This window comes from Apteryx mantelli, chromosome 1, assembly GCF_036417845.1.
Source record: "Apteryx mantelli isolate bAptMan1 chromosome 1, bAptMan1.hap1, whole genome shotgun sequence".
Lineage (NCBI taxonomy): Eukaryota > Metazoa > Chordata > Aves > Apterygiformes > Apterygidae > Apteryx > Apteryx mantelli.
Genome location: NC_089978.1, coordinates 94,992,034 through 95,006,366, shown reverse-complemented (window position 1 = coordinate 95,006,366; position 14,333 = coordinate 94,992,034). Strand labels below are relative to the sequence as shown.

The 14,333-nt window shown below is 35.3% G+C and overlaps 1 protein-coding gene across 1 annotated transcript in view; it reads left to right on the top strand.

The window, feature by feature from the left end:
- The window catches only part of CFAP47 (cilia and flagella associated protein 47), a 377,656-nt gene that overhangs the window by 300,005 nt on the left and 63,318 nt on the right, over positions 1–14,333 (top strand). Inside the window, exon 57 of the mRNA XM_067289744.1 lies at positions 4,896–4,991. Within this exon, the coding sequence (XP_067145845.1) occupies positions 4,896–4,991 (96 nt within the window). The remainder of the gene's footprint in view (positions 1–4,895; positions 4,992–14,333) is intronic.

Here is a 14,333-nt window from a genome sequence, read left to right as displayed (position 1 = left end):
AATGAAAACATAGTTGTCTTTTTAACTACAGAACGTTAACTTGTCCTAGGGAGATTTTCAATAATAGAGACAGTGCACAGGCAACTGGCTTAGACAATGAAAGACTAATGTTGGCTTTTATGCATCAGAAGTTTCCAGTCTTCATTTTTCCTTACACATCAGCAGACCTGACATGATGATGATCTAATATTCTGTGATCTGCAGTGGAATTATTAAAAGTTTTCTCTGAGAAAATAAATTTTCTACTGTGATCTTTATGGAACTAAGACCATACTTGTCCTCTAAAATATGTTTTGAATTTGTTAATCTGGTTAATTTGTAATGTTAATTTTCTAATTCACTTGCCACTGGTGACTGGTAAATAATGTTTGCTTCTTTTTAATCACCGTAAGATGGTTGTGTTATGTACTTGAGCTGTCTTCGGAAGTAGTTGTACATGCTATTGTTTGCTCTCTCTAGAAATATTTACCATAATTCTTATTTCATTCTTTTCAGAAGAAAAGAAATCTAGTCTTAGAAGCAACGTCATGGATGCAGCAGTTCAGCATAGTATTTCTAGTTCTTACATGCCCTGGAAAATAATTTCCATAATGGCATATAAATTTAGTTGAACTTTCATGTTACGAAGACTTCATTTACCTGGAGAGGAAGCAAATAATATTTTAATATACTAACTCAAATACTGGAGGTACCATAGCAGTACAGATATGTTGCCCACTGTTCAGCTGGTTAACCTGTTTTTTGCAACATTAAGAATGAATTTTTCTTTTTTTTTTTTTTTAGACCTGGTTCCATAGGTCTCCAAAAAATTACATTTTATTAAAAGCAAAAAATTATAAGCAAACCTAGTGATTCATTTCACCTATGCTTTGTCACATATCACTGTTCCCTTTTGGGAGATATGCCATTATACTAGATTTTATTTTATTTTTGTTTAAGCTACTTTTTTTTTTATCCTTAATGATAAGCATATCAGTGCAAGACTAGTATTCTGATGCACCTTTGAGGATCCCATTGTGCCAGCCATTTCTGCCTGTTGTAGGATATAGCAAAGACTGCAGGTTTGACCAAAAAACAATTTACTTCTGTGAACCTTATACGTCAGCTATATAAAGAATATGTGATGGGAACTGCTGTGATACATCTTTTCTACCAAGAAATGAACTTCAGTTGACATGAAGTTGGTCTTCCGTTAGTTCTCTATGATTTTTTTTCTTCCATTGATTTTGTTTATATCAGTTTGTTAATGAGGTGTCCAAAACTGAACATATTTCAAGATCATTTAAGGCCCTAAGTTACAGAGATCTCCTACCCATGTTGTGATGCTTTACACTTTATTTATGTGTTTTGACATAAAGTGTCTATCTTTGTCCTTGGATCTCTCATAGCAAAGCAACTACACACTTGGGAAAATACAAGCTAATTAGGAATGATAGTAATATTACTTTAGACATAACAACAGTAACCTTCCGTCTGATTTACTTAAACATTTTAGTCTGAGATATAAGGCAGTCCTAATTTAATACTCAAAGGGAGAGTGACAGGCTAATAATTCCTAAAAAAAAGTATTTTCCTCAAAAATGTTAATCCAAAGAGTAGAAAATGACCATAATGTCAGCCAGTAACTCAAATTCACACAAGTTTTTGAATCTATCTCAGAACAGAACTTGAAACTGTAAGTTTAATAATTTAAAAAACACATTATTTTAGCACAGAAGCATGTTCCTGGAATGCGTTCCTTTATTTAATCCTGTGTTGGACTCGTCACACTCATTGCCCATGTTGTTGGAGGCCAGAGAGAGAGCGGAAGGAGAACTGACAGAAATTAGCAGTTCAGCAGACAGAAGGGAACCTTGGATTGACTGTGCTCTTTACACGTGGTTTCAGACCATGTACCACTTCTTAAAAGAATTAAAAGTGGCAACAAGGGAAAGAGAGCATCTCAATTAAAGTGTACAAGCAATAAACATCAATATTTGTAGAATTTACTTAATGCTTTAAAGATTTGAGAAGTTAGCTGTGTCTTGTTTTCAAGTAACATTCCGTAGGCAGTTTTGGCACTAGATAGATATGAAATTACGTTTAAAGTAATACAGTTCAGGAATTAAAATAGAAATTAATTGGGAAACATCATAGCTGTGCCATTTCTGAAGTTACTGTTTTCATTTCTGAAGCTTTGTGAAACCCAAGAGCATTATTCCTAAGAAATGCTTCTTTATGTGAATTTTGGATGATATTGTAGCTCAAACAATGTTTTATTTTGGATAAGTATAAAGCAAGTAAAACCACACACCATCTGATAATTTGTGATGAAGCGATGAAATCCTGGACCTCCTAAAACTTATTGGTATTTTTTTATTGAATTTAATAGCAATGAGTTTTTTCCCCCAGGATTTATATACGTTTTTGGGGTCTAATTATGAAGCTCTTATTCACATAAACTTTTATAGCTATATTAAGAATTCTCATGGGAGTAATGCTTATCTGACAGAAGAGATTTTTTCCCAAAGGGAGCCAACGATCAGAGCTACAGAGTATGCAGACTCTTACTACAGATCATTTAGTGACCATTTGTACTAGTTTAGCTGTTTCAAGTTGAATGTTGTTCTTGTGTAAACTGCACTATGTAATTTTTCTGCTAAGATTTTATGGATGCAGCTAAACAGATATGTAATTGATACTACCAAAGTCTCCAGTGTAGACCAGACCGCAGAGTGCAAGTGTGTAAGAGTTGTCCGTAAATATTAGTAGTTAGTTAATACCTGGAATGCTTTACTTTATTTGACGTGGATAATTTAAATTAATGTATTCAGTGGGCCAAATGTATTTCCAAGTTTCAGAAAAAAAGTGCAACTGATTTTTTACAGGATATTCACCTCAAAGGTTGAAGAGCTATGATCAAATAAAAGATGAAAGCTACGACGGTAGTTAGGAATTGGATAAGGGAGGTTAATTGGTTCTTCTCTGGAATCCAGCTTTATCATATTAAATAAGTGGCTGATATTGAGGGTTATTAAAACTTCCTGTATTTCCAAGGTAGGGTTGCATGCATAGTAGCTCAGCCATCACATTTCCATACTGAGATTTCCAAACTGGGATTGCCACTTGTTTAAATGAGTGTCATGAAATGTTTGCAAACTGCTTTCTCCAACTTTATTGTTTAACTGAACTAAGTACTCAAAGGTTAGTCTGCTATGAACGGTTATTTTTCCTTCAGCCAAAATATGTTGGACGTAAGTATTGTGGCAGGTATTTAAGTCAATGTTGAAGTAATGGGAAAGTGAAGATACTATTATTTTCAAATCAGTTTTGAATGTGGATAATCAGTTTAGAATAAAATTGCTAAGATTACTTTGTGCTGATTTTGGCATAATTGCAGCCATGATGTTAGCCACCAATGAAAAAGTAAAGTGCAATATGTATATATACTTCCCATCTGATAAATGCATTTTTGAAACATCATGAAGCATAACCTAATGCTTTTAATTTTATATAGTGGAATTTACATCGGAAAAAAAAAAAAAAAAGATTGTCAAGAATTAGTTGGATAGGTCTGTGAAAATAATGTTTTTGCTAAATAAATAAATAACATATTGTAACCTCTGCAAAACCCTTCCAAGAAGAGAAATTTACAGTATTCAGGGTGTTTACATCATGGAGAAAAAATAGAAAAGAGTTCCTGCAGACTAATTAGGGAAAGCTTTCACAACAGCCTGATTTCTGCCATAGCAGTATCTCAGTCCAAGAAAGATACTAGGGAAATATAGTTGTCTTAATGATATACTAAAATGGGTGTGTAGGTTTTTCTTATGCACTCAGCTTCTGATGTTTGGAAAAGGTCTCCCTATTCTTTAAGTAGTCCCCTGTGCATTGCAAATTTGATTTAAAACCTTTTAGACTAATCTAGTTTCCAAAACCTGAAACTTGTTCCTGAGGTGAAAGAATTATGAGACTGGTTTTCCTCTCAAAAGGGGCAGAAAGGTTGGTGTTTCCAAGAGAGCTTTTTCTCACCTTATTGGACATCTCAGTTCATTGTTCTGTCCCTCAAAGCAAATTTAATTTTGTTCTCTAACCCCACATGGCAATCTTTCCCAAGCTATCTGATGCATGCATGTGTATCATATCTTATTCTCAGCAGTTCATCATTTAGTGCTACTGCCCTTTAATATGACATATTAATCAGCAATGATCTATCTATCGGGCTCAGATTCTTGGAGTTAACTGCTACATATATTTCCTACAAGATACTTCCTACAATTGTTGAATCTTTTAGCTAAAGACCTTTGGCTGCTTGCACAGCTCCAAAGCCCTTTTACATAATTATAAACTTTCCCATCTTCAAACCAGTTTTTCATATCTCATTTTTCATTTATCTACAACATTGACATTAATCAGTGAAAACAATCAAAATAATGTTCAAATCCTCTGTCTGTATGAACTAATGTGTTGGTTGATTGAGTAACTTGTCATCAAGAAAGCAGTTGTTATTATCGTCTGCCACTGTTACAGTACTACTGGTTCTGAGCCCCTGTTTTCAAGCTCTCTCTAATGCATTTTATAACACTATGGGCTTTCCTGGCCATTTTGATTTTGGTATCTAGCAAACAGTTTCTTTGTTACCTTGATATTATTTAACTGAAAAGATTCAGTTTTTGGCTTTTTTTTTAATGGTTTGCTATTTTATTTTAATGATATTTAAGGTTATTTCTATATTATATCTATATTAATCTTCAGCAAAGTAAGAAAAATATCTTTAAGTGAAGGAAAAAAAAAACCTGTCAGCTTCCATTTGAAAGTATATTTTGAAAAACATCCATCTATGAAGCTCTGTTCAGTCAATTTCAACCTCTAAATGAATTTCCCTGAGTATGGTTTTTTTTTTTTTTCCTCTTTAGATCAGGAGCAGTCTGGTCATCAGCTCAGTGAATCTGTCCTACCCAAGTCCCTCTGTAAGGAATCTGCTTTCCATCTTCTGCTCAAACACACACGAGGTCTGTAATTTCTTGGTTTTTACTTTGAATTTTTACAAGGTGGGATCCTTTATGGTCTCTGAAATCTAGAGTGTATATAAAACTCTGTTTGATGAATGGAACTGTTCCAGTTGATGTGCTGAATGAATCTGACTCCTGTGGAGACAAGAATTAGCCCCATGTCAATGAAGTGTATACATGTTACTTAAAAAAATAAATAAATAATTACATATGCCTTCAGTAATGGTTCTTCTCAGTTGTGTAATGCTGATTTTTGCCAAGGAGTTACTTTTTCCTTACCCCTGCATTAATTTTCCTAGACTTTGAAACATATTTTCATTTATAAATAGTGCCTTACCACCAAAACACAAATGTTTGTTGTGATGATGTTGTGTAATGAGATTAGAGCGCGGGAAACAGACCTCACGTGAGGTGTTACCAGTGTAATATACAAAGGGTGAATGAGCCCATGCAGTGATGCAGTCTTAATCTATTCCAAGGAAATGCTTTGAAGTGAGAGATTAAGTTCAAATAAAGTTATATTTTGGGATGGTCAAGATGAGCAACAACATTACAAGAAAGTTTGTGAACTATTAGGTGGAAAAGCATCAGTTGTTAAAATTCTTCATTAAATTTAAACTGAAGAGCTTCTTAAAAGTGTTTTTTTTAATGAAAGTGTATTTTTTTAACAAGTGCAAATTAATACACTTGAAAAGCAGCCTTTGTAATATATTTAAACTGTTAGCAGTTTACTTATTTTATCAATTCACCCTGCAACTACTATAGTTTCGTAAATCCCTGAAGTACTAGAAAGGAAGAGCATGGAATTGCTAAGAAATTCCTTAGCAAAATAAAATGTTTGCTAGTTTGAAGGCTCAGTTAAGGAGAAAAGCAAGGGATAAGAATTTCCAAGAATAAATGAGTTAAGCAATGGTTAACTACTGTTATTTTTACTGAATTCACAGAAAACAAAGTAGGAAATAGACTTCACAGTTATTCAGCTCTAGATATGCTTGTCTCTTTCTTCAAACTTTCCAGTACTTTCAACTGTTTTTTCTAAGATAGTTGTTCTATTGCAAATTACTATTTTCTGTATTTTCCTATGTCATTCCTGATAGTTTCAAATGTGACAATAGAGTCTAGAAACTATAAAACTGAACCTCTCAAAAAGAATTAAATCATTTGATTTAATTGTTGGATTAAATTTTAAATGATATTGTTGGTTACAGCTGATTTGATACAGGATAGGAAAGTAATTAATTGCATTTACTGTTGTAATTTTACCAAAATTTACTTATGAGTTGCATATAATAGCAATTTATTTATTCAGTTTATCTACTATTACAGTAGAAGCTTCAATTAATATAGAATTTACTGATAATTTAGAGGATTTTAATCATTACAAGCTATTGATAAAGAGATTTTCATCTTCTGCAGAAGTGTAGAAGATGAATAAATTTCTGTATTTACACAGAATATTTTAATTTTTTTCTTGTTTTTGTAGATGACCAGTTATGTTTTCTATTTTCAAAATATACAGATAAATTATTCAAATCTTAAAATATATACTGAATAAAATAATTTTGCTTTTCTAGTATCTCATACAATTGTATGTGTGAGAGTCTGTTTCTGTCCACTAGAGCAATAACCATTAATATAGATATCATATTAAGCCATACCATTTCCCGTGAAGAAATAATATCTAACTTAAATTAAAGACCTGAGTTGAAAAATTGAAATGGGAAGATTACTTATTTTCAATTTAATTCAAAAATGTGCCGTATACTGGAGTTTTCCTGGATATATACTCAACTGCGCAGTTTTGTTGTAGACATTGTTGCAGAACTTGCTGTTCCCAGATTTTCTTTTCTCTGCTTGGGGGTTACCATGGCTCAACAATATTTCTGGGTGATATAGCAAGAAGGATTTAGAACAAAAAGGAGGTGTAACAATTCATCTGGACGTGATATCATTTTCTCTATATATATTTTATACAGGCATATATATAGAAGCTGTAACTGTTGTCCCAAAATTATTTGTATTTTTTCACAGAGGCTGTGAGGAACTGCCCAAAGCAATCTAATCCATAAAGTACATAGTAAAACTGACAGAGCAATCACTCGGCAGAAATATTAGAGCAACAAAGCAATCTTTATAAATTATGCTTTCCACTACTTACTCTTTTATATCTTAAATATTTTCCTGATGTAAATCTTCTGCTCTGAGAATTCTGCAGTCTGATCTCTTTATTGGGAGACATGCTTGTTTTGCAGCTGTTCTCATTCACAGTTCAGGGACAATGGAATCATGTTAAGAATAATTTTTATGGAAAGATTCCATAATTCTTTCTCCCCACACTTAACAGTGTATGAGGTGTGGATACACAGATCTTGGGGTTTAGGTGCAACAAAGACAGCATCCCCTGCTTTTACCTGCAATGAAGAAAGAATACTCTGAAAGCATGCGGGAATGAAATTTTCTTCTTACTACATGTGTTGGAATATGATTTTATATGATCATTTTATGAGCAACATTTACATTTCTGGAAAAAAAAAAGTGCTTGCTGCTTATTAATTACTTATTTTCTCCTCACTGACTCTCTTTTGAGCAATGCAAAAATTAAAGGGAAATATATCGTGAGAAAATAGGAGTGAGGCTAAGAATCTTGGGATCATTTTTTATCATACATTTACAAAGAACACAAAAATACTAGGCATGCTGTGAAATTGTTACTCTTGGTAGGCTGTCTTTTTTCTCCTACCTGGGCTTCACAATCAGTGGCAATGTAAGTCTTCTCGACTGCTTGTTACTGTTTCTCAGCAGCCCATGCTGTTTTACTACACCTGCTCCTAATAATGAAGCTGTGATCCCATTTTATATCCAACCTGCAGTCTTAGCGCTTTATGACTTAGCATATATAGTTGATGTTACAGGAGCTCTATAAGCTTTTCTGCTATGAATGTTTTTGCATAGCATCAAACAGGAACAGTAAAGAGGGCAGGTGGCAGAACCTAGTTTAAGAGTAAACAGCTATGGTTTATTGGCTAATTATTGGCTAATACATGTAGCAGATAACTAGGACTAACATGTTGCTAGGCTAGGCATTAATATGCTCACCATTCCCAGTGAGATGCATGATGTATCTTTGATGTCTTGACTGTTATCAGTCATTTGGGGAAGGGTCAGCCTCTGCTGCTGCTTGGAATGGGCTGATACATGATATTGCTGAGTTGCCACCTTCTGTTTCTTTGCTTTCTTTTCTTTGAATTTTATATGTTTTCATTTCAGTAGTGTCCTACTGAATTCTTGACATGTTACTACCATCTTAGCATTTCTGTCTGTGTTTTTATTCTTCTTATCTTGTGTATGACTGTTGCCTTGTTTGAACCTTCAGCTAGCATTTTTCCTGGTTCTGATATCTCTGAAGGTCCATCATGGCACCCACAAACTTGTACAGAAGCATATTTGCTTTATGAAATTCCCAACGGAGGATGAAGACATGTGCCTCCATTTGGCTCCATGTGTGTTGCAGTTTCCTGGTTGCTGAATCACCCTGGCCTACCTCTCTCAGCCAGGTGAAACCATTATAAAAGCATGGTGTTCTCCTGTTACTTCTGACTGAGAAGCAAGTTTAAAGGAGAGTCTCAAGACTGGGACATATTTTATTAAAAAGAAAGTGTCAGTGCAGAAGCATGACATGACAACATGTGTGATGCAGCCTAAAGCATATTTATGTCCTAAGAGATATGCTAATAAAATCAGTGCATTCTAGGTGATGGCACTCTTGAGTGCAGCTCGTCTTTACTGCCAACATGGAAACCTTGGAGAGCTAGCTAAAACCACTGCACATTCAAGGCTTTCCTCACCTGAGAAAATCAGTAATCAACAGCAGGGACGTTTTTGTGTCACGCTTTAAGGCACTCCTCCAAATTGACTGTATGGATGAATAGTTGGGGAATCTGTGCTCAAAAATATTCTTACAGAAAAGTGTGGATACCGGCAGTGGGATTTAGACTTAGACATTTTTCAGCATTGAAACAGATACGCTTGGTATACTTGTTACAAAATATGTGAAATTCTTCCAATACAAGGAACCATAAAACTTAAACAGTTTTCTTAGTACTCTCCTGGAAAAGTAGACATATTTTATACATTTTATATATATTTATAGGGCCTATTTTATGCACTCTTTCTACCTTTGAGTTTTATTTTATGTACAAATTATATGATATAGACATATCTATATTTGTGTTTGGAAATCAGATGACTGACTGAAATAAAGTGAAATGCAGCATTGTAAAAATAAACAGAAAATAGTGGTTAGTGTTCTTTTAAAAAGAATGCTTGAATTCAAAAAGTAGAACAGTACATTCTCTTGACTATATTAGGAAATGATTTATCTACTTCAGCATGTTCTCCTGATACTGGAAAAGGAGAGAGAAGAAATAGGATATTCAGGGTACAAATGAAAGACAGGAAGCCATCAGAAAGCCATCTTTTGCCTACTCTCATGCAAATCCACATAAGACTTCCCATGTGGATTTATCATGGAAAACAGATTTTCAAGATACAATTGTCTCACAGATTTAAGCTAGGCCATGCAGTAGGTTTCATCAGAATCTCAAGATTTGTTACTGAACTTCCAGAGTATAGCACTTCAAAGCATTTAAACTATGCAAATCAGCCTCAGGGGAGGCTATTATTTCACATTATCTGAGCCTACTTCTCTATTTAAAAAAATCTGCTATATTTTAGAACTTGATAAGAAATTATCTCCCTCAATTTCAATAGAACTAGAACCTGAAAAGACGATTAATTCCTTCTTAGAATAGCGTATTGCTGCTAATCTATTTGATAATAGCTGTGGATGGACAAGATTGTCTCAGAGTGTGTCCTTGAATAAGATAGAATTACTCAATTCCTCTCTTCCCCTTCTCCCAGATTTTGCTTCTAGACTTGACCTGTTTATGTACTAAACCCAATGAAAACTCCAGAGACACAGGTTTGTTTCATCCAGTAAATTAATCAGTAAATCATCTTACTACCCCGAGATTAGCTATAAAAAATTATCTGCACTTGTGTTTGCAGCTGCACATGCACAGTATGGAAATTACCATTATCAACCAATCAGCAATATCAAACAAGTTGTTCCTTGAGCAGCTGAACTAAAAAAGCTTGATTTTCTACACCCTTCTGTCTTGTACCCATTTCACCCAATCTCCTCCACTCTTGGAATAACCATGGCATGTCTCTGTTTCCTTTGAGTTTGTCTGTGCAAGACAACACATCCCTGCTCCACCCCAAACATGCACTATAGCTTCCACCCATCTCTAACCAAACCATTGATTTCTGGTTTGAGAGCTGCAACTGCTGAGTCTGTGCTGTAGCTTTTGCTTCATTGGTGTTTTGAAGTTAACTTTTCTTGTCTATGCAGACATTGAGTTTCGCTAAGGATTGAAGGAGTGTTACAAACTTATGTCTAACTTTGTTGAAAGTGCCCCCCTACCCCCCAAAAGCCCTACTGCTACTCATATTGATAGAGAAATGTATGTAAAGATGGAAAAATTACATGGATCTTTTTTCCTTAGGAAGAGGCTGGAAACAGTTTTGGTTTGAGGGGTTGAAGGGAAGAAGAGCTGATCAGTTTGAACTTTAATGTCTTAAAAATAAAAGAACCCCTATATTCTGCCCTGGAGAGAAGAGAAAATTCAAATGTATATTTTATTAAGTAACTATCAGGGGGACAGACTTTATTTTAAGGCATAAATGCTAGAAGGCTGTATTGAAATTGAGCTTTCAACCTTGAAGTTTTATGCCTTTTTTTAAATGTCCTCGATAACTACAGTTATTTTTTTCTACACTGAGTTTTCCAGAGCTTTTTTGTAAAATGTTTTTATTTTTTATTTTATTTATTTATTATTTTTGTCAAAGAATGAATTCTTGAAAGAGTTTGAAAGAATTACACTGAGATGAAAAATGGGGTCTCAAATACAAGACAAAAGCTGAGTAAAGGTCAAATTCCATATATAGTATGCATACGGTAACTAAATAACACTTTTTACCAACAAGTTTTAAAGTCAGTGAAACCTTAAGCTTTAAGATTTCTCTTAATCAGGATTTGATTTAACTGGCTTGCTGGAGCATTGTGTACTGTGGCTTCATTTTAAAAATTTCATTTTCCAAGTATTAAGCTTTTCCTTTATCCATTTATTCATTTATATTTCAGTAGGAGATTTTGATCCCTGGTCCTACCTCTTTCTTCTCCCGAGTGTTATCAAATGTTCTTAGAAGTCCAGGCTCCCATGCCAGTGTGAGGAATCACTGGGCACAGGTACATAGCAGGCAGCAATAAGACTTTTCTGCAAATCCCGGGTACTATGTGTGACTGATATATTGAAGAACTGTATAGCAGGGGTGTGCCTGGAGTCTCTTTTGGACTTCAGTGTAATGTAGCACAGATAATAAGTTAAACGGGTATATCTTTTTTTTTAATCTTGTGTTTGTGTGAAAACCAGTAGCAGAAGTCAAACTAATATAAACAAATCCTTCCACAACTATCTTGCCAAACTCTTAACTTTGCTTTTACATGTTTTCCAGAGCTCTGTGGATTCTTTTGTCTACCTGCTCCATCCTTAATTCTGTTTGACAACCCTTCAATAAATATATATCTCTGTTGCTTTCTGAGAGTGTTTTTATGGTGTAGTCTCAGTTGCAATTCTGTGCCATCTCCATCTGAATTGCACTCAGCAAAGAATAGAAAGGAAAGAGGCTTTTTTAAAATTTAGTCAGTTAGGTCCTCAGGACTAGTTATATGAATTGATTAGGAAAGCTGTTGGAGTGCGATGGTCATGGAGACATTTATTTTCTGCTTCTTGGTGGAGTCAGTTGACTGGGCTTTAGTTTAGCAGTATATGTATTGGGTAGATGCAAAATTGTTGTCTGAAAGGGTCTGTGATACAATGATTTATTACGCTTAAAACGCAGTGTGATCATCAGACTGTTAGAAATACCCAAACCCAACAGACTGTCACCATGGGGAGTTCTCTTTCCCATTTTGCTGGAGCTGAATTTGACCCGGGGCTTCTCCCATCCATCCGGCAGCCAGGCTGAGCGCTTACTTCCAATAGGTGCACAGACACGCACACACACACACACAGTGCAAACACAGCCAACTACACAGATCAACACAGAGAGCAGTGCCCTTACCAGCACCACTGTAAAAACAAGCAGCACTCGTGTAAACACGAACATCATGGACAGCTTGATGCTGTTCCTCCTGTTTGACTGATCAAGATTGAAGTGCGCTGGAGGTACCTACACTCTTGATGCACAAACACACTCACTGATTCTTTGAATATTAGCATGGACTTTTAAGTACATCTGATATTCATGCCCAGATCCTAGACCCCTCATCCAGTCACTGGCTCAGACCTTGGGTCTTCTGGGTGCTGGTCTGCTCCTACTCTCTGGCTAAGGCAGCTCGAAGTTCACTAGCAGAACATGCATACACATTCATTCACACACCTCATAAGCACACACATGTTCACTGGTCTCTTGAATACTAATGCAGATTTAAGCCTGTCCTGTGTCCATGTTCAGACTGTAGTCTCTCTACCCAGACACTGGCCCTGACCTTCGGTCTTTGCATACGCTGGTCTCCTCCTATATGCTGTGTAGTCTGACTTAATGTTCGCTAGCAATTGACGCCCATCCACCCATGCAAAACACCAGTCTCTCCAGTAACTCGTCTTAGACTCATTCTCTCCCATAGCTGGCACCCAGACCTTATCCTACTTGCTGGCTACTCTGATTTGAACTTCGCTAGTGGTTCACACACACACACAGGCTCAGAATAGGAGCTCGCTTACGCTGAAGATAATAGTTAGAAATAGGATTTAATAATCAAGCATGAGGCTCAGTCAGACAAGTTTACTGACCAACACCTGCTTATACGACTGGCATCTTTGCTCCTTGTTTACCTCTATTTTCCCATGCTTGTTCCACTCTGATCCAGCGTGATCCCCCCCTCTTTTCCCTCCTCTGTTCCCTCCCCTAAACATCCCATAATAAGTTTTGTACAACCCTAAAAGTATCTCTGCTCCATCCCAAAAGTCTCTTTCCCCCTTTGGCCAGATGGACATAGCTAACAAAGAGACATATGTTTGCTAAATTGTGTGTATGTACCATAGCTTTTCAAATGAAAAGTCTTAATGCCTTAATGCGGGCAAATGTATTAGCCTCATTCACAGAAACAGTTTACAAATTTTTGCTGCAGTTCAAAAAATATAGTTTGAGACTGACATCAGCATGGTAATCTTGGCTAAATTATCTAGCTTGGCAAAACTGTAATTTATCGAAGGCAGATTTTTACAGTGGGAAAACATGTATTTGTAAATATGAAAGATACCAGTTCTATTTCAGCCACACTTAAATAATATGCTTAGTTCTGTGGTAGGGTATGTGATTAATTGAAAAAACAGCTACTAGCAGTCGCATTCGGGAGACAGACATGACTCCTGATTCGTGATAGGGAAAGGTACATTTGGTTTGTTCAGTTCTGACTGGTGGATGAAATTCTTGATTCAGTAAAATATTTGAGTATATTTAATTTCAAGCATGTAAGACAATGCCTAAGTAGCCAAGAACTTAAATTTAAGCATGTGTTTCAATTGCAGCAAAATTACAGGAAATGTATGTTAGACATGTATTCTAATTGCTGAGGTGTGAATTGAGGTGGGATTATTTGTGTGTTTAATTATTTTGATAAATGCTTTAGTGTGCCAGTGTCTATGTGTTTATCTCAAAGCTATATATTTCTCCTTGCCGACAAAATAGTATTAAAACTAACTTGGATCAATAATACTATAGCTTCAGTTTTTGGCAAATGGAGTCATTTAAATTGTTCACTGTAGGAGAGGAATAATTTAATTAAAATGAACACCATATTCTTAGTACTCTGCTACTTTAATTCTCTTCCCTTGATATTTTGTCATACTATTACCAAGATTAACAAAGTATTCAAAATATTTTTTTATGGGGGAGGTAATAAATTATTCACATTCTCATTAAAATTTGATATCTTTCAATTACAAGAGGGAATTAGATTCCCCGATTTACTTTTCTGTCACAAAGCCTGGATGATTAGGCAAGCCCTATTTTGATTTGATAAAGCCACTGGGATTGTACCTGCCAGTGTATTTGCAAAAAGACTGCTTATCACTGGTACCTCTCTCTTCTCTATGTAAGTCTCAGTAAAATTTCTTTTCTCTTTCTCTTCTACCTTTTATGAGGCATACATGATCATATTTGCATCTTTCATGATATTAATGATGGAATCTTTCATGTTTACATGAAGATCAGTTT